Raw genomic sequence first — 25,919 nt, forward strand, 5'->3', positions numbered from 1 at the left:
TTGTAAAAATTATCAATAACTTGTAATCAACCAGTGTATTCACTCCCAGTCAGTCATACTTCTTGCACTGTCACTATGTTGAAATGCCCTGTAGTTTGAGCTTCACCCCACCTAGTTATTATATATCATATTTGTATCACTTATGTTACGTGTATATTATTTGTCAATCAAGAGACCCATTCCCCAATTATGTAACTGCATATTCTCAGCCTTCCAGCTGCCATGATCTTTCAATAAACCGTTAATTATTATTATTATTATTGAGAGAGAGAGAGAGAGAGATCAATTCATCACCAGACTAGGGGATGGCTGTTAAAGGTCAGGGGGCATCCCGTTAACACCCATCAAATTCACCAGTTAATTATGACAATTGGCCAAATTCACATTTATTTTGGTTAGTTGGATAAAAATTATGATAATTTTGCTTTATTTGTTTTGCATCATTTTGTTTGAGGAGGCGGCGACGGTGGTGAGCGAGGAGGACTTGGCCCAGGTGGTTGGCTTAAAGACGAGCGATGTTGTGTACGAGGACTCTGTACACCAACAGTGCCTCCTGCCGCCACTTATGTGCTTACTGTGTGCATTACTGGTGGTACTATACAGCCTCGTTGCTATACCAGTAATAATACGACGGTTCCTCACGCCCGCCACCGCCGCCACCACCTCCTCCTCCACCTCCTCCACCGCCACCACCACCTCCTCCTCGGGGCCTATCCGGTACCGCCCGCCTCCACGGATACTCCCGCCCTACCGCCCAACCTCCATCAAGAGCCTCCCTCTCTTCTACTCACCCTCCAGCGAGAGCCTCCCTTCCTCCCACTCATCCTCCTGGCAGAATCTCCCTTCCTCCCACTCATCCTCCAGGCAGAACCTCCCTCCCTCCCACTCATCCTCCAGGCAGAATCTCCCTCCCTCCCACTCATCCTCCAGAATCTCCTCCCTCCCTCATCCTCAGGCAGAATCTTCCTCCTCCACTCATCCTCCAGGCAGACTCCCTCCCTCCCACCACTCATCTCCTCGACACTCAGAATCTCCCTCCCTCCCATCCCCAGAATCTCCCTCCCTCCCACTCATCCTCCAGGCAGAATCTCCTCCCCTCATCCGACACTCAGAATCTCCCTCCCTCCCACTCATCCTCCAGGCAGAATCTCCTCTCCCCCATCCGACACTCACTCATCCGACACTCAGAATCTCCTCCCTCCTCATCCTCCAGGCAGAATCTCCTCCTCCCACTCATCCGACACTCAGAATCTCCCCTCCCACTCATCCTCCAGGCAGAATCTCCCTCCCTCTTCATCCACTCTTCTCCTCCTCCCACTCATCCACTCAGAATCTCCTCCTCCACTCATCCACCCTCCAGAATCTCCCTCCTTCCCATCCACCACTCAGAATCTCCTCCTCCCACTCATCCACCACTCAGAATATCCTCCCCCCACTCATCCAACTCCTCAGAATCTCCCTCCCTCCCAACCACCACTCAGAATCTCCTCCTCCCACTCATCCACCACTAGAATCTCCTCCGTCCCACTCATCGTTCACTCGAATCTCTAAATGGCAACTAGCCAAATTTTTTCATTGAAGGCGACGGACTTCATTTTTTCGATCGAGGTAGGTAGTCTAGGGGGAGGTGGAGGGGTCAGGAAGGGGTCAGGGGAGGGAGGGGGGGGAGAGAGGTCAGGGAGGAGAGTGAGGAGGGGTGAGGAGAGGGAGGAGAGAGGGGTGTTACTCAGCTGACCACATCTGGCGTCGTGAGTACAACAATCCAGTTATGTCACCACATTTTGCATCTGTTGTTTCCTCCTATACTGTCTGACCTACTCCTCCCTTGATGAGGAAAGGGGAGAGAGGGGAGGTGTGGTTATTTGTTTGATGGGGAGAGAATGATACTTGGGGGGGTGGAGGGAGTGAAGGAGGAAGGAGGAGGAGGAAGAGGAAGGAGGAGGAAGAGGAAGGAGGAAGAGGAAAGAGGAGGAAGAGGATAGAGGAGGAAGAGGATAGGGAGGAAGGAGGAGGAAGAAGAGAAGGTAGCCAGTTAGGTCAACAGTTAATAACACAATATGGACGGGGCTGGGTGGTGGAGGGGGGGGCGTGGTTGGCTCACCCGGGGTCTTGCTGCTCACATGGATGACGTGACGTGGTGGGATATAGGCACCCTGGAACCTGATGCCTTCGTCTTCACTTGCAGGGGGATGTTTTTCTTTCAGTTGTTTTAATGTCTCTGTTTATTGGCAGAACCCCACCGGAGGATTCCTCTGTGAGAGATCTTACCGCCAAAGACACTTTTCCCACTCGCATTTTGTTTCCAAACTTTCTTGCAACGTCAACGGTGTTTTGCTTTCCGTCTTCTGTAAATTTACCACTACTACTACCACCACTACATGTAAACAAACCCTCGATCGATTCCCATTTAACTACACATTAAACCAAGCTTTGTGTTATGTACAGTAGAGGGTGTCAAATATATTATAACACACACAGACAGACACACAGACAGACAGACAGACAGACAGACACATACATACATACATACATACATACATACATACAGACACACACACACACACACACTGACCCACTACCACTCGTCTATAATTCTTGTGTTGTTGGTTAATTGACTAATTACCCATAACCGCCTCCTTCAAGAGCTAATTGGCTCCCAAACTACAGGCGTATCGAAACATTAACTCAGCCCCCGCCCCACCCACGATGATCTGCACCACTGTGAGCTTCGTCAGGTAACCCATGCCAGGGGCGACCTACATCTACCTGTATGTTTTGAAGGACGGGATGTGTGGGGGTAGGAGGGGGTGTGGGGGATAGGAGGGGTGTGTGTGGGGATAGGAGAGTGTGTGTGGGGGAAGGGGTGTGTGGGGGTAGGACAGGTGTGTGTGGGGGTGGGACGGGTGTGTGTGTGGGGTGGGACAGTGTGTGTGGGGGGAGGTGGGAGGGGTGGGGGGTTAGGAGAGGTGGGGGGGGTTAGGAGAGGTGTGGGGGTTAGGAGGGTGTGAGGGGGTTAGGGAGGGTGGGGGAATGAGGAGGTTAGGAGGGTGTGGGGGTTAGGAGGGGGTGTGGGGGGTGGGGAGGTGTGGGGGAGTAGGAGGGTGTGGGGGGGGGGTAGAGGGTGTGGGGGAGTGGGAGGGGGTGGGGGGGGGGTGGGAGGGTGTGGGGGTAGGAGGGTGTGGGGGAGATGGGAGGTGTGGGGGGGGGTGGGAGGGTGGGGGGGGTGGGAGGGGGTGTGGGGGGGGTGGGAGGGGGTGTGTGGGGGGGTGGGGAGGGTGTGGGGTGGGAGGGGGTGTGGGGTGGGGAGGGGGTGTGGGGAGGGAGGGGTGTGGGGGGAAGGAGGGGTGTGGGGGGGTGGGAGGGGTGTGGGGGGTAGGAGGGGGTGTGGGGGGGTAGGAGGGGGTGTGGGGGTTGGGAGGGTGTGGGGGGAGTGGGAGGGGGTGTGGGGAGTGGGGTGGGGAGGGTGTGGGGGTGGGAGGGGGTGTGGGGGGTGGGGAGGGGTGTGGGGTGGGGAGGGGTGTGGGGTGGGGAGGGGGTGTGTGGGGGGTGGGGAGGGTGTGTGGGGGAGGTGGGAGGGTGTGGGGAGGTGGGAGGGGGGTGTGTGGGGAGGTAGGGAGGGGGGGGTGTGTGGGGGGAGGTGGGGAGGGGGGTGTGTGGAGGGGGACAGTGATACAGTCAATACGTGATTAAGGTAGTTAGAGAATAAGGTTGGCGAATCATATACAATGATCCCTCCCCCCAGTGAGGTGATTTTAGGGGTGGGGGGGAGGAGACGTGGCGTCATGGAGGGGAGGGAGGGTGGTGGAGGTGCGAACTGATGGAGGCTCCTCGGGTCCAACACTGCCTGGCCACACATCAGTCCGCCGTCCACCGCTGGCTAACACACACGTCCAGGCTCCTCCCTCAAAACCCCACACACACGCCACCCATCAACTCCTCGTAATACACAACAAACTGGCGTGTTGTGCTATCAGTGGCTTTTACCGTCACCCGTCGAGGATTTGTGTTGTGATCCCAAACATTCCAAGTCGAGTACTGTTTATCACGGGGTCGAAGATAACTCTCCCTGAAACAGAGTGAGGTGAAGAGAAACAATAGTGTGTACTGTACTGAAGGACGTTAGTGTTTCAACATGGCGCTAGGGGGAGGGTTCCTGTGAAGAAGGTAAGCCTCTTAAGAGTGAGTGAGCGAGCGAGTGTTGTCCCACACCAGTAAGATGGTGTCTCAGGCGGGTGTCGGTGGGTCCTTCCTGCCCCTCAACCAGCCGTTGCTGCAGCTGCCCCTCATCAGCCCACGAGCCATCCACGCTGGCTTCTCCACCAGCAGCGACAACCTCCCGCCCACCATCACCAAACACGCCCCCGAGACATCCTTTAATAACAACCAGCTGCAGGAGCTCTTCTCACGCTTCCCGGCTTCCTTCATCGCCGCCACTCAAAGACAACAACAGAGGCGGCACACCACCACGCCCCCCACCACCACTACTACTACCACCACCACCACCACCACAACGCCACGACGCACGCAGTTTTTTCGTCGTCGACTGAGAACGACGACAGCTCCCCGGTTTGTGAGTCAGTTCCACTATGGAGGCATTGAAGGCCGGGATGACTACCCGATGGGCCCTGCTGAGGACGACGCCGTGGTGCTGCTGGTGGGACTGTTTAACCTGCTGGCGGTGGTGGTGTACGCCGCCAACAAGTACGTCAAGGGCGAGCCTGGGGCGCTGTCTGACCGTGTGATACAGTGGCAGGTGCAGAAGGTGCTGGACGAGCTGGTCATCAAGGTACACAGCTCCCAGTACGCCGCCAACCTCTTGTCCCGGGCCATGCCTGACGACGCCGCCACGCTGGTGGTGGGTCGCGGGGGCCACCACACCAACATGCCTCCCTGGCTCAACCTCCTGCAGACTAAAATACAGTCGCTAGTGACTTACAACTCCTCCACGGAGGCGACCAGGTGGCTCCAGCAGGCCAAGGAGCGACTCATGACAGAGATAGGGTCGTCGCCGGCAGCCCTGGCCACCGTCAGGCTCCAACCCACAATATACAAACCTCTGCAGGAGCTGTACTCTTCCCTGACGACCGAAGGCAGCGTCACTCACACCCTACAGCAGCTGGTGGGTGACGGGGGAGGGGGTCGTGGCCTTCCCTCCAACATGGGGGACCTCTCCTCCCTGCTGGGGTCCCTCAGTAAGCTGAGTGTGAGTCAGCTGCAGTCTACCCTGGCGGCCCTCACGGCTCTAGGACGCGCCCAGCAGAGGGTCAATGTGGTGCCCGCCCTCGCCTCCGTCATGCGAGGTAGCCTCACCTCCCACCGTAACACCCGAGAGGCCAAGGTTATCAGCGAGGACAACAACTACTTGAGGCGGCACATCCGCCGCTCTAGGATGTCCACCTCCCGCCAGGGGGCAACAGCTGCCATCCACCGCCGCCAGTACAACTCCCGGTACAGTCGCGTGTATGACAGCGAGGCCCAGGACCGCAGCCAGCAGCAGCAGAAGGTAGTGAGGCGCCAGGGCGTGGTTGAGGACGAGAACTCCCTGGGTGGGAGTCCCTCAGGCCACTGGACGGACAGGTGGTTCTCTCTAGTGACGCAGGTGTCCCCCGTGGGGCTGGACATGAGTACACTGTACGCCAGGGCCCGGGGACGACCTGCCTGCCTGAGGGCGCTCCTCTGCCGCGCCAACAACGCCTGGAGACAGGTGGGACCTGTGCAGGCCGCCCTCACCCCCTTCACCAGGTAAGTCACCATCCACCAGCAGGTAACAATTAACCTCCTTCCACAATACTGTACAGAAAGAGTGTTGTTTATAGGCGTCACCCCCCGGTACAGTACCTCAACAAGTAACTCTGCTCCATCAACCTGTAACCCGTCAAGGGGGTCACACTTCCTCTTTGACGGAGGTGAGCCACACTACACCACACTACACTACACACCACACTAAACTATACACAAGCTGGTACAGTACAACTCCCCAAACAACTAACAACACCTGGGCTACATAAGCCAGGTAGAACACCACCGTCACAGTGCTGGTGAGATGGATCCAGGTTAAAACGAGTTGACTCGAGGCCAGACAGACAGAAACAAATAGGTTATTTCTCTAACTGCCTCGTTGACTCTGTCCAGATAATTACTTCTCATGGCTGGGAGGATGACTCTGTGTCTGTCTTCCCTCCGCTACTGTGTTCAATTATGAGAGCCCCCCAGGTGTGCGGCAAGATCCACGCATTTCGTTCACTGTTCCACATTGCAAACACAGAAAAATAACGATACTTTAGGGGGTGAGATGTGGGGCTGGGCAGGCGGGGTGAGGTGGGGCTGGACGGGGTGAGGTGGGGCTGGACGGGGTGAGGTGGGGCTGGGTGGGGTGAGGTGGGCTGGGTGGGGTGAGGTGGGGCTGGGCGGGGGGTGCAGAGGTGGCCAGGCGGGGGTGAGGGTGGGCTACAGGGCGGGGGTGAGGGGCAGGGCGGGGGTGGGGAGGTGGGGGCTGGACGGGGAAGAGGTGGGGCTGGACGGGGGTGAGGTGGGGCTGGACGGGGTGAGGTGGGGGCAGGCGGGGTGAGGTGGGCTGGGCAGGGCGTGGGGGTGAGGTGGGCCAGACGGGGGTGAGGTGGGGCGTGTACCTGGTAAGACACACACTCAGACATACCCCGGCGTTGGTCCTCACTCACGTCCACCCGCTATAACGTGAGAGAGTATCTACCTACCTGAGCCTCACCCCTATACACACAACAACTGGTAGACCATTAATAACGAAACTGTATAATGCGACTCAGAGCGGGTTACCAACACCCTAAATTAACGAACTGTATCACCCGAGAAGACCGGACAACTCGCCAACTGCACTGGCTAACCATTACCCCGAAACACATCCAGGTTCCCAATTACCGCTGGGTAGACAGAGGCAAATGGCGTAATGAAACTTGCCCTTAGTTTCACCCTGCCCGGGAATCGAACCTGGGTCCATTCACTTGCGAGGCGAGCAAGCTGACCATTACACCACAGGTATATCAGTCCACAGACAGACAGACAGACACACAGTAATAATAAAAGCATCTGCCTAACGATGAAACCTGGCAGGTAAAACATTACATGAGAGAGAGAGAGAGAGAGAGAGAGTGTGTGTGTGTTGGAGGTGAAGAAGGGCGACCAATGAGACAGTGAAAGGGGGGGTGGGGGGTGTAGAGGGTGGTCAGGGGAGATGGATGGGAGAGATAACGGGAAGGAAAATAAACGATAATAACAACAGTAAAAGGAAAACAAACATCATCACGACACACACACACACACACACCTCGTCATCATCACTAACAACACTCATACTATATACACACACAAGCAAGCAAGCAATTAATCAAGCAACAATAACAATAATAAACTCAGTACCACCAGCCACCACTCATCACCAAAACACACACTGCCATCTGTCGTCGGACCAAATTAATTACCACCACTACTTTGCTGTCACTCGGAATCAAGAATGACGATCACCCAGCTATGATACAATGATATGAGTTGGTGAGTACTGAGGTAACTAAAGACGCCGATACGGGACAGGTAGGGTCGTCTATAGATGTTGCACATGTGGGGGGCTACATCTAGTGCGGGAGGGGCGGTGGCAGCGTCTTTCCTACGATGGCGTTTGTCTGCCTCGGTATGCAGTCGGGCTAACTCGAAAGCATTGACACCTTCTCGTGTGGTGCTCCTCCAAGCGTTACGGCGTGGAGTAATTGTCTCCAGGTGAGGGGGTCGATTTGGCATCTTTAAAGGTTTGTCTTAAGACTATCTTTATACCTTTTCAGTTGCTCGCCGGCGTTGCATTTACTATTCGTTAAGTGACTGTAAAGTAGCTGTTTTGGCAGTCTACTGTCATCCACGGGAACGGAGGCTGCCAAAGGCTTGAGATGCACATCTGATCTGATGTTAAATCTCTTCATCGATGTCCTCGGTGGTGGACAGGTGGGAGCCGAGATACCGAAAGTGGGTAACATTAGAGAGGGTAGTACCGTTAAGCTGAATGGATGGTGGAGGCGTGTCTGAACCAGGGGCAGGTTGAAAAAGAATCTGAGTCTTACGTACATTCATCTCAAGGCCGAAGTGTGCATGCTTACACATGTGTAGGTGTTCAAGATCTCCTGTAGGTCGTGTTCAGTGTGAGCGACAAGGGTGAGGTCGTCAGCATACTGAAGTTCAGTGATGGAAGCTGCCGACACCTTTGTTCCTGCCTGGGGTCGTCTTATGTTGAAAAAACCCTTCATCCGGTACTGGATGTCCACCCCGCCGGCTAAATTGGCACTGGCACGAGTAAGGAAGGCAGCCCCGCCCTCACCCCAAAATGAAAACGAGAGTTGGTGCCAGTACACACCCTTGTTTAACCCCCGTTTGGATGGGGAAGAACTCAGACTGGGTGCCATTGTACAGGACACTGCCGTTCATGTGATCGTGGAGTTGCCTCACAATGACAATGAATTTTGGTGGGCAGCCAAAACGGCTGAGGGTCCACCAGAGAGCTTCCCTGTTGACCGAGTTGAAGGCCTTGGTTAGGTCGATGAAAGCCATGTACATGGCACGACGCTGTTCTCTGCACTTTTCCTGTATCTGGCGGGCAGCAAAGGTCATATCAGTGATACTACGTGATGGTCTAAAGCCACATTGAGATTCTGGGAGGATGTTTTCCGCCCCAGGAAGAAGTCTGTTTAGGAGGACTTGGGCGATAATCTTGCCAGTCACACACACACACAGTTACTCCCTGTCATGAAATCGTTGCGTCCACCTACTGTTTGGTTGAGTCTTTATATTGTTTGTCTCTCCCTCCCTTCCTGTCTTCCTCTCAGTACCAAATTAGTCTCCATCAGATTCACACATGGTCGGTCATTCTCAGCTGGGGTGGTGACAACACCAGCATGCACCAAGTAATATGAAGATCACCACGATGATAGCTACAGTAACCCCAGCGATGCTTCCTGCAGGTTGGGTCAGGTCAACACTTTATCCTCGTCAACAAGAGACAATAATATGGGAGTAAGGAAGGTTACAGGGTTGGCTGGTCACCGCCGTTTTGGGAAGAGGTAATGGTCCCCGGCCTCAAACATTCTACTGACGAGAGGCAGATATTCTAACGCTTCCTCCTGCACGAGGAAGCTTGTTACTCCAGATGTTGGAGGTGACCTCAGGGCCTCACCAGCAGGAGGAAGTCGTCCTGGACCTTGTTACTCCACACGGCGGCCACACATAATGACAGTTGTTATTGTTCAACCACCATAATATTTTCCCTCCTCCCTCTCTGTCTGTCTTCTTCCTTCCCTCCTCACCATGACAAATCTTACTCCTCCCTCCTTCTGTTTCTAACTACCGTAGTGTGTGTGTGTGTGTGTGTGTGTGTGTGTGTGTGTGAGGTGTGTGTGTGTGTGTGTGAGTGTGTGTGTGTGTGTGTGTGTGTGTGGTGAGTGATGTGTGTGTGTGTGTGTGTGTGTGTGTGTGTGTGTGTGTGTGTGTGTGTGTGTGTGTGCAGAAGAGGAAAGTTGTCGCCACAGTACACCAGCTCACCCCACCAAGTCGCCCAGAAGCGTCATATACAGCACAGCACCTACCTCTTGTTAATTAAAAACTGACTCACTCCTGTTTTAAATAACCCTTAATTACTGTCACTGATATAGGTTAGGTTAGCTCAGGTTAGGTTAGGTTACGTTATAATAACTTGTTCAGGGGACTTTTGGGTTTAATAAGGCCAGAGGAGTTGGTGGTGAGAATCATTCAACACAAACAACCTAACCTAACCACAACCTAACCCACCCCAACCTAACCCACCCCAACCTAACCCACCCCAACCTAACCTAACCCAACCTAACCCACTCCAACCTAACCTAACCTACCCAACCTAACCTAACCCAACCTAACCAATCCAATCTAACCACCTAACCCAACCTAAAACTAATCTAAACCAACAACCAAACTCATAACCTTGACTGATGATTACAATTTGTATGTTTTTTTACAAGCCACCCATAACCACCACCACCAACACCAACCACCACCTTATTCCATCACCACACCACCACCACCCATAACCAAACTTAACCACACCAACTGACGCCCACAAGACCCTCCCACGCCATAACTGTACCATTATCATACTCCCAATGAAGAGGATGAGCTATAAACAATGGGGCTGAGCTATAAACAATGGGGCTGAGCTATAAACAATGGGGCTGAGCTATAAACAATGGGGCTGAGCAATAAACAATGGCGAAGGAACTGGTGCTGACGTTAATTTACACCCGACAGCTGCTGGTGTGTGTGTGTGTTGGTCAGTCATAATGAATAACTAATGATGTTTACTTTGTTCAGGTAAATACAACGAACAGGACCAACCAAAGGCCTCGAGTGTTGAGATAACGCTGGGAGGGGTGGAGAGGTTGTGGGAGGGGTGGAGAGGTTGCTGGGAGCTGTGGGAGGTGGAGAGGTTGTGGGAGGGTCTAACGCTCACCAAACCTGTTAACCCCATCTTACTCTACCCCCCCAGGTAGTAAAGGTGTTTAATTAACCAGGTAAAACATTGATAAGTTTACGGGTGCCTAATTTTCACGTGACCCCCTTCCCCCCCCGGTCAAGCTTAACACCTGTAATTAAAGAGTTTTTACTGAGGTCGAGTAAGTGACTTCTTCTTCCACGACAGTAAGTAAGTGACTTCCTCTTCCACGACAGTAAATAAGTGACTTCCTCTTCCACGACAGTAAATAAGTGACTTCCTCTTCCACGACAGTAAATACGTGACTTCCTCTTCCACGACAGTAAATAAATGACTTCCTCTTCCACGACAGTAAATAAGTGACTTCCTCTTCCACGACAGTAAATAAGTGACTTCCTCTTCCACGACAGTAAATACGTGACTTCCTCTTCCACGACAGTAAATAAATGACTTCCTCTTCCACGACAGTAAAGACTCATGATCCGCCTCGATGTTAACTTTATTGTGAGCTCCGAGGTGACGCAGCGATGTTCCTGTAGACGACACTGTGACCCAGTTGTTACAGGTGGGAGGGGAGGGGGAAGGAGGGGAGGGGGAAGGAGGGGAGAGGGAAGGGGTTGGAGGGGAGAAGGAAAGAGGGTGGGTAGGCAAGAGGAATAAAAGAGGAGAGGGGAAGGGAAAGGAGAGGAAGGAGGGTGGGAAGGTGAGGGTAGGAGGAAGTATGGAGGGAAACCACAGAAATTACGGCCCCAGGTAACATGGCGGGGTTACACACCTAAATCGTGCACACACACACACACACACACACACACACACACACACACATTCTTGGTTCATTGTGTGCGTGTGACTTAACCTAACCTAAACCTAATCTAATTGTTATAAGTATATGGCCATGTAGCTCCAATGGGTAAGTTGGGTTGGGTTTGGTTAGGTTAGGTTTGATTAGGTTGGATTAGGTTAGATTATTAGGTTAGTTAGGTTAGGGATTAGGTTAGATTAGGTTAGGTTAGGTTAGATTAGGTTAGGTTAGGTTTGATTAGGTTAGGTTAGGTTAGATTAGGTTAGGTTTGATTAGGTTAGGTTTGATTAGGTTAGGTTAGGGGCTGGGGGCTCATTTGACTAGGTATTCACATCTTATCTGAGGGGTGGGGGGGGAGGGAGCAGGTGGGAGAGTGAGAAGAGAGAAAGGGGGATAAGGTGTTGAGGAGGAGGAGGGGGCGAGGAGTGGGAAGGAGGAGACATGCAAACACCTTCCGTTACTCAACAGATGGCGTTCTTAATAATGGTACAGGTATATACAGGTATATGTTGCCACCTGTTTACCTGCTGCCACCGTTACACTTTCTTACTGTTACCTGTTATTTAATCTGTTGCTGAGAGAGAGAGAGAGAGAGACTCCCTTATAATAACGTAGGGTACAAGTATAGTGAGATTATTATTATGTAGTTTTAAGTGGCACACACACACACAGGTCCACTTATTGGTGGACTCTTGGCCCACTTCCCCTCAAGATATTCTCACTGAGGCATTTGCTACATCATGCAACTTCCCCCACCCCCCACACACACACAAGGGGCAGCAGGCCACAGCGAGAGAGAGAGAGAGACGCCCATTACGTACTAACTCTCTAAGACGGAGGACAGGGAGGGAGGGAGGGAGGACACAATGACGTCACGGATCAAAACAAAAACACACGTAGTCAAGATTTTATGAATGAACAAACGGAAGTAAACAAACGGAAGTAAACAACAGGAAGTAAACAACAGGAAGTAAACAAGCGTGACCGTGACGTTGTGTGTAGCAGTACGGCGACCATAACTAACACAAGTGAATGTCATAATAATACTTACTTAAAATAAACAAACAAATAAATAAGAGTCTTCACTACCACCATTATTACTACCTACCATCACTACCACCATCACCACCAAGAACCACAACTACCACTAATCCTTTATCAAGTCTTTAAACATTTCACCATTACCATCAACAACCACAACTACCAACATTCGGCCCCATCCTCTAAGAAGCCAAGACCCCTTACCTCTTTCCCCTACCTAACTCCCCTCCCCCCAACAGAGATATACAGTACCCCCCATCACCCCCGTCGGATGAAAACGAGTGAAAGCAAACAAGGTAACTATTTAAATACACACACACACACACACAGGCGCCGGGGGGAGAGGGTTAACACTGACCATACATACATACATGCATACATACATAAAGGCGTGTGTGTAATAATCATACACACTCTCCAGCATAAGTCCTTGTCACCACCTAACCTGCCACTTCATTAACAGACCTCACCTGAGCAAACTCCACCCCAGTTTATTTCACCTAACGAGGATATAATAATTAACCACCTGAAACCTAACCTTATTTCATCCCACTCCAAATAGTTAGTGGTATATATATATATATCCGGAATTTGGTTACGGAAATTCAAGTCTGGTTTCCGGTATTAGTTCAGACCCCCAGAGCACAACACACACGTCGGCAGGTTAGCACACGGGCAAATAACATGAACCAACCAACATGAAGTATCACACACACACACACAAAAGAGCAAATAAAACTAACATGTACAAAAACAATTACTTAAGGGAACCACACACACACACACACACACACACACACACACACACACACACACACCATCTACGGGAGGCTGACCACAAGCATACACACGGCGAGCAGCGTACCATGAGAGAGAGATCGTCCACCGTGTCCAGTGTCCCATCGCCACACCACACTGACTGATGTTCTTCGCCTCACTACATTAAACAAAACAGTAAACCACAAATTATGTGGTACCTTGTGTTCCGTAAACTCAAACCGTCAACCCAATACAGTGGCTTGTACTAGTGGCGTCAATATCAAATAATTAATATAGAAATTTAATCAGGTAATGCAGATTCATTAAAAGCCTGAAAAATAAAATAATTCTACGCATGATAATTTTTGTTTAATTCTGAAGATAAATTTAGCTGGTATTCAACTTTACACGTACATACACAAGCAGAAGAACGGGTGTGGCATAAAGGCGTGAATTAACACAAGAAAAAACTCCTAACCTATATTAAACACTTACGATTTGTTCCCAGAATAATGTAATATTTCTGGAGGAAGACAAGACGATAAAATGAGCTAAGAATCCCTCATTAACGACGCCGCCCTCTATTGTGTTCCCGCTGACAACTACTGCAGCAGATGGCGCAACACACGCTATACCGAGTGAAGGAATATAGTTTAGTGACTCCAGTCTGCTGCACACGGTCCAGATGAACAACAGCGTGACGAGAGAGAGAGAGAGAGAGAGAGAGAGAGAGAGAGAGAGAGAGAGAGAGAGAGAGAGAGAGAGAGAGAGAGAGAGAGAGAGAGAGAGAGAGAGGAGAGAGAGAGGGTGGAGAGAGAGAGAGAGAGAGAGAGAGAGAGAGGGTGAGAGAGAGAGAGAGAGAGAGAGGGTGAGAGAGAGAGAGAGTGGTGAGAGAGAGAGAGAGAGAGAGAGAGAGAGAGGGGTGAGAGAGAGAGAGAGAGAGAGAGAGAGAGAGAGAGAGAGAGAGAGAGAGAGAGTGGAGAGGAGAGAGAGAGAGAGAGAGAGAGAGAGAGAGAGAGAGAGAGAGAGAGAGAGAGAGAGAGAGAGAGAGAGAGACATATTATGCATATTTAAGAGTAAATGCAAATTGATAAAAAAATCTATACTTTATCTGTCGCCATCAAGCACATAATTACAAGGTTTCAATTTATGACTGTCGACATTGGTATTCCCTACCTTCTCACACACACACACACACACACGTCTTTTAACTGTTGCCGTAGACTTCATTATACAGTTAATTCTTGTCACTGCGGTATAATTCGTTACACACACACACACTCACTACACAAAGTCCTTTAGACCACCACCACCTGAACCATCCGTAAAACTCTAAGGTCAGCACACTCCAGGTTTCACTACACTACCTCCATGACACGAAAACTACTGTAGTACTGTACAGGCTACATAAAAAAAAATTAAGTACTTTCTATCACCGTATGGCTAGTAGTTATTTCACTTCGGTAGGGGATGTTGTACAGAGCTTAATATTGCACCAAGTATGTCTGGCAACTTTTAAACTAATAATGTATACAATTGTCTTTTGTTTTAATTCTTACAATTTTTTTTTTTTATATCTGGCTAAAGTGACATCATGCCAATAGTAACCTCGATGGACTATTGTATGGGTTTCAGCTCTGTATTTAGGGGGTTACATCTACTGTACATACTACTGCAGCTCGAGGTCAATGGTATATCATCACTGTAACACTATACTATACTCCAGATTACAGTGTTATGTATGGAACACCACCAAAATGCTGTATTATACTGTATCTATAACACTATACTTCAGAATACAGTGTTATGTATGGGACACCACCAAACTACTGAATTATACTGTATCTCTAACACAATACTTCAGAATACAGTGTTAAATTTCAATAAAATCTTCTTTTATTGTTGATGTTGTGGTATATTAACATGTGTGGGTGTCTACAGTGTGGTGGTGAGCTGGGTGCTGGAGGACATGGCGCCACACTCACTGGGAGACTCGCTCATCGCTGTCCGCGCTGGTTGGATGGGCAAAGACTGCGCCCTCCTCTACCCCGAGTGCCCCCTCCAACCCGACCCCCACCCGGCCGCTAAGGAGGCGATCACGTTCTTCTCCAGGTAATGTTTTATAATGTATACCAAACAATGGCAGCCCAAGATCACACACCCGCGTCTTTTTAACATAAATTTTAAGGGGTATGGTTCCTCTCAGTTCTGGGAGATGCAACACTTAATGCATACAACAAGAAACATAAAGATTGAACATTTACTAATTACAGTTGTTTTAGGTGTACAGCATATCAATAAAAAATAAGTTTACTGTACTCTTGATACCTAAAACTGCCATATATTTCTTTCTTATTCATGCAAATTGATTATTATATTACATTCTCAGGCTAGAGTTTGCCGCCACTCAACCCCCTGACCAGACAGCACCGTCAGGAGGTCGTCCCTCACAAGACTCCACCATGACCAACACCGTGATAGAGCGCATCGACTCCCCCAACCCACACGACTCTACCATGGAACACAACACACCTCCGCCCCCTTATCCCGCTCACAGGGGAGGAATGCACATTACTCCCTCGCTGCCCTCCCAGTTCCAGCCACAGAACCAATACCTCGCCACCAAATCCCCCGGCCAGACGTACAATTACCGGTTACCAGAGAGAAAATCACAGCAAGAAGTTCCGGGAAGCGACTCCAGCCGCAACGACGCGGCGATGTCGGTCCACGCTTTTTATAATCGTTATGGTGGACAGGGACCAATGTCAGTGCCAGGGTCAGAGTACAATCCAAAGTATAGACAAGAGGATGTCGATAACAACGACAACAATCCAGAGAAACTGTACGAGAAGTATGACAGTCCGGCCTCTAGCGCTCCCGGGGATGCCATCTCCAACTCCAACAGTGTGTCAGGGATGGCACTCCAGGACTTCCCAACCGGCATCAGACCAAAAGTATGGGAAAGATTCTTCGAGGCAGGTCATTATGGATCCAATGTTCCTCATGCAGCAACACCGAATCAAGAGGTAAGTACAACACAGCATAACAACACACAGCATAGCTTATCTTTCGAGAAGGGAATAACATTATCACAGAGCATGTAGAGTACTGAACAGCCATTCTGGGTAATAAAATCAATAGAAACATTTTTAGAAGTTAACTATGCTCAGGGTCTGCACAAATTTGGTGTAAGCAAAGTTTTCCAGTATATAAACCCAGCAAAACACTACTAGCTCAATGTAATATGCTCTAGAAACATTTTGAGCCAGCCCACATGTTTATTGAGCTAGACATAGAATTTGCTCAGCAGGCAGTTCAAAATCGAAGTCTCAGTACAGTACAGTATATGGGTGTTAGTTACAATAGGTGGCAAAAATGGTGAAGGACGAGAAGAAATGTGGCGCCCCGCATCGTATGGGTTATTCGTGCCAAAATTTGAAACAGAGAAAACCGCGTTTAAAGTTTTTCTAACTTCAAACAGGCATAACTTTGGGGTTTTTTTGAGACACAGCAATAATTTGTTATGCATTTTGAAGCTAAAGGACTGTATACTTGCAGATGGTAGGTAGCGGGTCATGAAGTAATGTACTGGGTTGTTGCAATATTGACTTGAAGCAACAAAACTCCCACCCACTTATGGCTTATTTTACTTTAATCGATATCAGAGTGCAGATCCCGCCACAACAAAGGAGAACTGAGGGAGAGGGAGAGAGGGATTCTGCCTCATTGGCTGGAGGGGCCGTGACGTAGATAGCAAACGCTCACTGTGATTGGCCGAGACGGGGGGAGGCTGCAGACTGGCCGCTGTGATTGGCAGTCTGCTCCTCTCACTCACTCTCTCACTGGCGGGATGAGAGCACCTCACGATGCAAAAGCCAAGCCCATAATTTCCTGTCTGCCACAATTCGATGTTCTACCCAATTTTCAAAGGACTTTCAACCTTATTTACAGCATAGTAAGGAGATCTTATCAACTACCTTCATATAGAGCTAGGCCGAAAATAGTGCTTTCCAATAAAAAAGGGTTTCGCCTGGATGGTCTGAATGCACCTTACGAAGTGGAACACCTCAAATATTGACCAATAATTAAAACTATGTCAGTATACAGTTACTAAACAGTTTCCCAAGGCTACAGGTTCATGGATACTGCCACATAATCACTATGGTGTCTCGGGTTCATGCACCAGAGGCAAGTTAATGGTCTCCCTATTATTTTTCTTTCAGGTGAGAGAATCATAACAGATCAACGAAGATAACAAAGAAATTAACGCTTGAGAAAAAAAAATTTATATCCATGTAGAGAGAGAGAGATGCTGCACACCAATCAGTTGCGAAAGAATTTAATTAACAGCACCTACCGTACATGCCTGGGGGTTGTGGATTAAATTCGTCAATACTCTATTTACCAGCATTAAAGCAGTTTACAAAGGTGGTCAAGTTAAAACACTAAAACACTCCATCACCAAAAATAGAGATATGGTACTGTGACAAATAACGCCAATAGTAATAATAATAAAACCGAGATTACAAAGAAGTGGCGAAGAAAAACACAGATTTACACAGTCAGTAGAGGCAGAATGAGTAGCAAGAAACACCGTAAAGGGTCAAGCCAAAGGACTTACACGTACATCACTACTATGGGAGGATAATGTGATGGTGGAAACTGTCGTAATATAACAGTGACGCATGATGGAGGTCTCGGGACACAAACCCTTCAGAGTGATCAAGGGAAATATATTGGATGAGCAAGTGAATTATGGTGAGTCTTGGAGGGTTAAAACATCCTGAAAGAGTTAAACCATCACCCTTAAAGAGATAAACCAATGCCATCATCCTCAAGGGGTTAAACCATCACCCTTAAAGAGTAAACCATCATTCTCAAGGGGTTAAACCATCACCCTTAAAGAGTTAAACCATCATCCTCAAGGGGTTAAACCATCACCCTTAAAGAGTTAAACCATCATCCTCAAGGGGTTAAACTAAGTACAAGGTAATACACAATAAAATATCTTACCCTACCTTTATTCTCTCCCCCAGGAGTCTTCCACCAACAACCTGGAACCTGTCAAATCGTCCCTTCCTCAGCAAGCCCAGAGAAGACAGTCCCCGCCCAGCCTCAACAAGAAGGGTACATTTCCTCAAAAGTTCTCTCCTGACCACAACAACCACCAAAGTCATCGTCATAAATCACCCCAACAGAACCGACCCACCAAGCCTTACTTCCCCATCAGACCAATGCACAAACACCACCACACCACACACCAGCCTTCCAATGCTCCTCCGTCGCAGGGAACGCCAGCGGTAAAGAAATATAATTACGGGTTGAGACGCGGCCTCCCCGCCGGTAGCGTAAATGGCTACAATACGTACACCGGGAATGTATACCAGCGGCAAAAACCCCGGTACGCCTACAATAACCGTCCGAGATACCGTCCCACCCCACCTCACACTACCACCACCACCACGACGACACCCAGTACGACGACTCATCCGCTGGCCTCAAAGAATGTTGCTCCTTTTGGGCCGGAAGATGCAGTGACGGACGTTCGTCGTAATGAACTTTTATTCGAGTACATACGTGACAGACAAGGCTCAATTCCACTTGATGATAAGTAAGTCTACATCAAATATCTCTACCATAACTTTAAAAACATTAATTACTGTACTAATAGAAGGGTACTACAGCACTAACATACAATAAGAGCAGTGTGTTGCCAAACCTTTCTAGAATTTGCAAACAGTTATGATGTTTTAATAGTTGTACAGTACAGGACTTCACAAGCTTTTCAAACCACAACCAAGTTCTGGTTGTCTCTTCATACAAAAGTGATATGAAACTTCTTATACCAATATATTTCTGTCTGATTCCCTAACTGTAAAATTTTACGCTTAAAACAGAAATTAATTTCCCACTGCGTGGGGGGTTGAGGATATTGAGGTCAGTCACTGTGCATTCCAGATTATGCTTGGGTTATAATATACAGTACACTACTGTCAAGAGGGGACAGAACTCAATGCAATTTGGTTAAATGTGGGTTAAGGATCAACGACCAGAGCCAGTTTTAACAATCAGGTTGACGGTAAAGGTCGGAGGGGAAGGGTTCGCTTTGTTTGGATTGCTCGTTACATTTATTATATTACTGCGGGAATTATTCTCCCAATGCTGGTGGTTGTTTTTACATCTTGAGATACCTGTAGCAATGTCAATTTAATTCCTTTATATAATTTTCAATAATATATAAGCTGGTAACCCCTATGTGATGGGTTCAAGGGTTTGCTTAGTCCTGGCTAATGATATTAATAGTAGCCAGCTCAGCATAGCTACCACAACAGAACAACACCCAACCAACTCTGCATGGCCATAGTATCTAACCTGTGTCTCCTGGGTTGGGATCCACAGAGACCCTTTCAATTTTTATATGCAATACTATTCATTAACCATCTTTCAATCTCAGGTACATTTATATGACTGACGTGTAGTGTAAATGGACTCTTGAAGCAGCAGCAACAACACCTTGAAAATTAGATTGATAATATCACTGAAGAATACTCTGACCAAGTGGCAATAATATTTCTTAGTAAAGTGAGAGACACTTTTCGACCATTAAGACAAAGTGACAAACTGAGAGACTATGTGACCATTTTTAACCTTGTGTCTTGTTGATGAAATACTGTGAATACTGAACTCTGGACGGACAGAGACGCACAACAGGGTATTACTCGTGACCAGCGAGTTATGACGGCAGGCTTGAAAACAACAGCATTTCACCTTGTTGTCTCGTGTCATCGCCCGCACATTGATGGTTAAGTGACATTAGTGTTGTTCAGTGCCAAGCATAAGACTATGGACCGTGTGCTCTGACATACACCGGTGCTGTACCACACGACTGATACATGACGCAGTGACAGTAAATATTACATGTTGGCATTACCCTGCACTGTACTGTATTGTGCTTATATCTTGATGGAAGATTTGCAGTGTCTACCAGTTAATGCTTCATATGGTGAGACTTAAACATGTTATAACTAGATGTTATGTTAGTACAGTATACTGTAACTAGGGCCAAATACTGTATGAGTCTTGCTCCAACTTAAATCTACATAAAACAATTAAATATTACAATTGGAATATTATACATTACAATACTGTACAGTAGAGTATACTGTATTAATAAAAATGTATTACATGTACTTGAGTATCATCAACAATCAGGTATTAAATCATCAATCTAAGCATCACAAATGGTAACTCTGTACACAATGTCCGACAGACCGAGGCAGGTGTGTAAATTAGTCACACATTTATTGACAATAGTGACTTACTTTACATTAAAGTCTTTTTTAATAAACTTAAACAAAACTAAATAGAGAATAAGCTGATTGTTAGTGAGTGTGAAAGGATCATTGTTATGTAGAGTGAATGATAAGAATGTATGAGCCACAACCCAGCTGGAGACACTGTTCTGTCTGTCTGTCTGTCTGTCTGTGAGCTGATGGCTGGGCAACACCATCACCAAACATGGGCATAACTCTAGGTAAATAAACATGTAGTGTTCTATATTATTACAGTATTATGAAAGAAGTCTTTGCTTACTTCTTCAAAAGGTTTACTATGATGTGAATGTCGTCTCTGGCAGTTTATCCCACGTTAAATAAATGACAAACATTTCTGTCATTTAACGTGGGGTGAATCTCTGGAGAACCTAACTATAAGGAGGTCTCGGTTCATCCTTACGTTCACCTGTAAGATGAACGTACGACCTCACTATTGAAGGACTGAGACCACCTTTAGCTAGTATAGGCTAAGTACAGTATTAATATTATTGCAATGTGATATAATTATGTTAAGTATTGTGGGCATTCAGTCACTTCCTTTTCCCTCATCATAAAGGCCAATAAAAGTTCTCAGTAAATATCAAAGTCTTCATTCTTTCCTTTTAATGCAGGTAAGTGAAACAAATTAATGGTATAACTTTGGGAACGGTGCTAATGGTTCGTGCGGCCAAACTCCAGTGACGACCAATATAAACTGACACTCTGGCCCCTTATGACCGGCATATTTACATCCAAATACTTTTCCTCGGCCACATCACCAGGAGGCCATTTCCCCAGACATTATGGGCCACAAACAGTTAGTTAGTACCATAGTAAACACTTCCAACTCTTACTGTGACCATTTCCAATATTAACTGTAGGTAGAAAAATGTAAATAACGATAATTTTAACTATTGTATGTACACTTTCAGGAAGGGTCAGACGACTTAAGAACTGAATAATCCTGTCGTCTCACTATGGTTGGTTGGTGTGATTATGAGGCAATTCTTACCTATTATGGTTGGCCTAATTTAGTCATTTCACTCAAAAAATAAAATTAGTTTTGTTGCATTATGGTTGGTGAATAACAGTATGCCTCATGGGCCTATCAAAAACCTTCATTCGTGGTGTTATTTTGTTTCCCTCAAGATTTGTAAAGGTACTTTTTTACCGGGTGTACACAGGGACACCTCCAATGCCCTGTATTAGTAGGGATCAACCAATATCTTATCCCATTGTAACTGGCAAAATTTTAAGGAAATCTCTTCCACTTATAACCTTACTGTGCAACCAAAGTAACTCTATACAAAAGCCATCAAGGAACAGAAGAGATAACCGAAGACTTCAAGTTTTATGCTTTTTAAGCTGATCAAAGGTTATATTTAAAGTACAGTACATTATAAAGAAGTATATACTGTGCTATATTGAGCTCCTCTTGGCCGTGTAATCCTGCACCGATGGCCCAGTAACTGCCCGAAAAGAGACTTTGTAAACTTATTATAGTCATTTATTAAGGTACATGTTTCTCCTAGTTGATTATTAATGAGGTAATGTACTGTATGATCATCCCACAAGTTGTCACCGTCCGTTTCTAGTGAGGACGGTCACTTCGCCCTTTGCCTCTGTCTACCCAGCAGTATTTGGGACCTGGATGTTAATCAATTTGTGGATCGTATTCCGGGGTAATGGTTAGCCAGTGCAGTTGGCGAGTTGTCCGGTCTTCTCGAACTATTCCTCGACACTGGGTCATGCAGCTCGTTAATTCAGGGTGCGGTTGTTGTGTTGGCGACAGCTTCTACACCTTAAACAAATTCACACCTAGGAGGCCCTAGGGCCAACCATCCTCAAATATGAGGGGCAACCATTACATGTTTGTTGATATTTGTTGTAAGTGTCAGGAATCTTGATAAACACAGCTGTGTGTTTTACTTTATTGTGGTAACATTACGATGATGATAAGTGCAGCAGCAACAATGATATCATTGGCGAACTGCCTAAAAACTGTATTGATATTATGGCTGTTCAGTAAGATATAAGTTCTCAAACAAAACTAATATACTGTATACAGTACTGTACAGTATTGTTTTTTCTTCAAAATACTGTAGTGTATTTAGGAGGAATAAATTATATCACATGCACTCAGTCAGTTACAACTTCAACAATGGAGAAAACACTAGAATAGCACTGACTCATACAGGAGCCCCCCCCCACCCCCTCCTGCCTCAGCTTTGATATCCCATGAAGTATACAGGAGGAGGGAGGAAACAGAAAACTGCTGTCCCTCCACAAGTATTCCACTGAGTACCCTTGTGGAACAGGTGAAATAAATATTGGAAGATGAAGACTTTCTGTACACTGGCGATAAATCCACTCTTGGACAAAAGCCAACGAGGAAAATGCAAGAGATGTAACCTACTGTTCCTACACAATATATGGGTCATAACCTTTAACATGCCAATAATGTATATGGCTGCAATAGTACTGTACAAGAAAGCTTTGAAATGATGGTAACTAGCTCCCTTGATGTCCTATAAAGGTACAAGTCTAGAGAAATTCTTTAATTTTAACACATGTCACAGCTGATGAGTCATCCATAAGACACACAGCAGTTTCTCCCTGATGTTCGTGCTCATGTTGCTGGGGAAAAAGGTAACTGCTGTAATGTCTCCTATGTTATAAGCTTTCACATGAACAAGATTCCAACTGTCCTCGGCATCAACATAAGTCAAGGTATTACCAGGCACAGTACAGTATATGACAAGACTACGGTAATTTTAACTCCCACACCTGAAATGTATCTGCAAGACCTCCAGGAAACAGGATTATTTTGTATCCAAGTTTAGTGTTTGATTACTGTACCAATTCATTTTGAAGATCAGATTACAACATGTACTGTACTTACCTCCACTACCTGAGCTGCAAAAGCCAACTCACACAATTACTACAGATATTTGTTTTCCATGAATGGGAGAAATTACCAGTATGCGACAGTGGCAGATTTCACTGTTGAGCGGTATACCGAGCTGCTCTATCCTGACACAAGATTATAAATTCATTTCTCCTTGGAACCTCCATAAGGATCACCAGAGTACAGACAGAGAAAATTGTGAGGACCAATGTCTGATATTTAGCTTAACGACGGAGGGCTGTAAGTAACAAGGTTCTGTCCGTTGAATCCTAATGACTCACCGCTCACCAAACCAGAGTGAGAGCTAACTTAATAAACTCTACTTCAATTGGGTGAGTGAGTGCTTCTGTCCTACGGTACACAGGAGAGTGTATCTGCCCCAACAACACTGGTCAAGTTAGGATCTGCCAGAGGTTTGCTGGCAGGTCTGGGTGAACTATAATATGTCACTTGTGTTATGAATGACAGGGCATACATGATTGGAAAAATTTAACTCAATGGATCATATAATATAAAATTCTAAAAGTAGAGTAAGAGTAGACTAGAGTAGAGTATAGTTTAGTAGAATATAGTAGAGTAGATTAGATTAGAGTACAGAACAGTAGAGTAGAGAAGAGTACATACCTGTCCCGTGACGTAGCTGAATGTGAGAGGTTCCCATTCCTCACACTCTTGATCCAGCAGCCTGGTTATGGTAGCACGGAGATGAGTTGGTCTCAGGCGGTCCCGACCCACCCACGCCGCGAGTGCAGCATGACCCAAATTTTGGTCTCCTTTGACTGGGACTTGAGTTGTTGATCCCATGGTTGGTGGTAAAATTTTGTAAGAATGGCAAATTTCACATCAATGCTGAAAAGCTTTACATGCTCTTTCTAACTCCATGTCGAGGATGGTTGTTGACTTGTTAAAGCCCCAAGGTGGTTAATGCTCGACTCTTGTACCCTCGGGCTTATTTATTCTTCTATCGATCCAATCCGTAGCCGCGATCCTTTTTCATGATGTGGTCGTTACCAAAGAGAATGCCAATTTCCCTTTCTTTGTCTTCACTTCATGATTAATGCGTTGAATCTCACCTGGTGGAAAGCAATGCGAGGTATCTACCTGACCATGTTACCTGGAGCCACAGGTTAATGATTCAGTCCAATTGATTTTCGGATCATGCAGTCAAATCACTCATTGATCGAATGAGCCATATCTGGAAAAATAATAAAAAGGTTTAGTTCAACACAGTCCCAAATTTGGATCATCTGAACAATCTCCAACCCAGCTTAATTCACTTAAAGATTAACCACACTAATCCTTACCTATCTTATCCTAACCTAACCCAGGTTAGATTAGGCCAGATTAGGATAGGATAGGTTAGGTTAAGTTAAGATAGATAAGCATTAGGGTGATTAATCTTGAGGTGACATATGCTGCCATTGTTCAGCTGATTTCAAAACTCTTACATACAGGACTACATCGCATGAGATACTAAATAAGGAATAACAATCACAAGCAGAAGCTGACATATAAATTTACATCAATAACACAATACCACCACAACTTTTACATCAATAACATCACAACCTATACATCAATAACACACCACCACAACTTTTACATCAATAACATACATTATTGAGTCCCACATCAAACTGGTACAGTCCTACATACAGCTACAGAGATATTCCAGACTACAAAAACTGATGATAAACCACCATCCATATATGTCAGATAATAAGCAATGGGGGAGAGGGGGTAAGGTATCTAGTAAGTGGTGAGAATGAAGTAGATAATGCAAGTGGACGTACAGTAGCTAAAACAACTATCTGTGCAGGTGGGGGTCGATATGCTCCCAAATTATAAGTGTGACTAGTGACAGCCTCGTATACCAATATTTATCATCCATGGTCTCATATTGTTTGCCACAAAGTTTGCATAGATAGTTGTTTTAGCTACTGTACATTAGTTCTGGATAAAATAAATCAGGAAATAAAAAATATAAACATTACAATATCAGTAATTAATTTATGATGTTCTTAAGGTAGAAGTCATATTGAAGGCATAACTGGTCAACAATACACTACAGTTTCAAAAAGGTAAATCAAGTCATCTAAAATGTATTCTGTCATTGATCTGTTGAGTTACTTTTGGCTGGGTTGTTTTGCCTGTTTTATAGAGGACGACTTTTTTATTTTAAATAAAACTGAACATTAGAATATTCAAACTTGATTAATTGGTACAAACTGACCATTTCACTGATCAACAAAAGGTTATACAATCCCTTATCCAAAATCCTTGGGGGCCAGAGGCATTTCGGATTTCGGAATTTTTCGGTTTTCAGAATGGTTAGTTTTTTTGTGTATTAGCCCACCCGGGCACAAGTTACTGAACCACATTGGGGCCTGGGGGGCGAAAATATTATAATTATAATAATAATAATAATAATAATAATAATAATAATAATAATAATAATAATAATATAATAATTATAATAAAAATAAAAATAAAAATAATAATATTCATAGGTCTAGGTCGTGTTTCTCACTTTTTATCTTTTTTGTCATTCTTGTATTTCTTTATTATTATTATTTCATTAATACAGCAGGGTATGCTATAACGAATGGATTCTACTACGAA

General features: G+C 46.5%; 2 protein-coding genes across 3 annotated transcripts in view; one reads left to right on the plus strand and one right to left on the minus strand.

Annotated features, from left to right (window-relative positions):
* LOC121865705 overlaps positions 1 to 25,919 on the minus strand; it is a 61,206-nt gene that overhangs the window by 26,734 nt on the left and 8,553 nt on the right. For both annotated transcript variants that reach the window (XM_042365232.1, XM_042365231.1), the window contains exon 2: positions 23,922 to 24,492. In XM_042365232.1, coding sequence (XP_042221166.1) covers positions 23,922 to 24,101 — 180 coding nt within the window. In that variant the 5' untranslated portion in view covers positions 24,102 to 24,492. The remainder of the gene's footprint in view (positions 1 to 23,921; positions 24,493 to 25,919) is intronic.
* Positions 3,869 to 20,988, plus strand: LOC121865703. The gene is made up of 4 exons (XM_042365230.1): positions 3,869 to 5,742; positions 15,018 to 15,188; positions 15,466 to 16,102; positions 18,113 to 20,988. Exons 1-4 carry the CDS (start codon positions 4,217 to 4,219, stop codon positions 18,689 to 18,691), a joined length of 2,913 nt encoding a protein of 970 aa, XP_042221164.1. The 5' UTR covers positions 3,869 to 4,216; the 3' UTR covers positions 18,692 to 20,988.

The sequence above is a fragment of the Homarus americanus genome, unplaced genomic scaffold (genome assembly GCF_018991925.1).
Source record: "Homarus americanus isolate GMGI-L3 unplaced genomic scaffold, GMGI_Hamer_2.0 scaffold34701, whole genome shotgun sequence".
Lineage (NCBI taxonomy): Eukaryota > Metazoa > Arthropoda > Malacostraca > Decapoda > Nephropidae > Homarus > Homarus americanus.

Excerpts from the sequence above, each read along its gene's own strand:
- LOC121865703 (XM_042365230.1), top strand. The coding sequence starts at position 4,217 with ATGGTGTCTCAGGCGGGTGTCGGTGGGTCCTTCCTGCCCCTCAACCAG. Across the intron at positions 15,189-15,465 it reads GCGATCACGTTCTTCTCCAG|GCTAGAGTTTGCCGCCACTC; the intron begins GTAATGTTTTAT and ends TTACATTCTCAG. Across the intron at positions 16,103-18,112 it reads CAGCAACACCGAATCAAGAG|GAGTCTTCCACCAACAACCT; the intron begins GTAAGTACAACA and ends TCTCTCCCCCAG.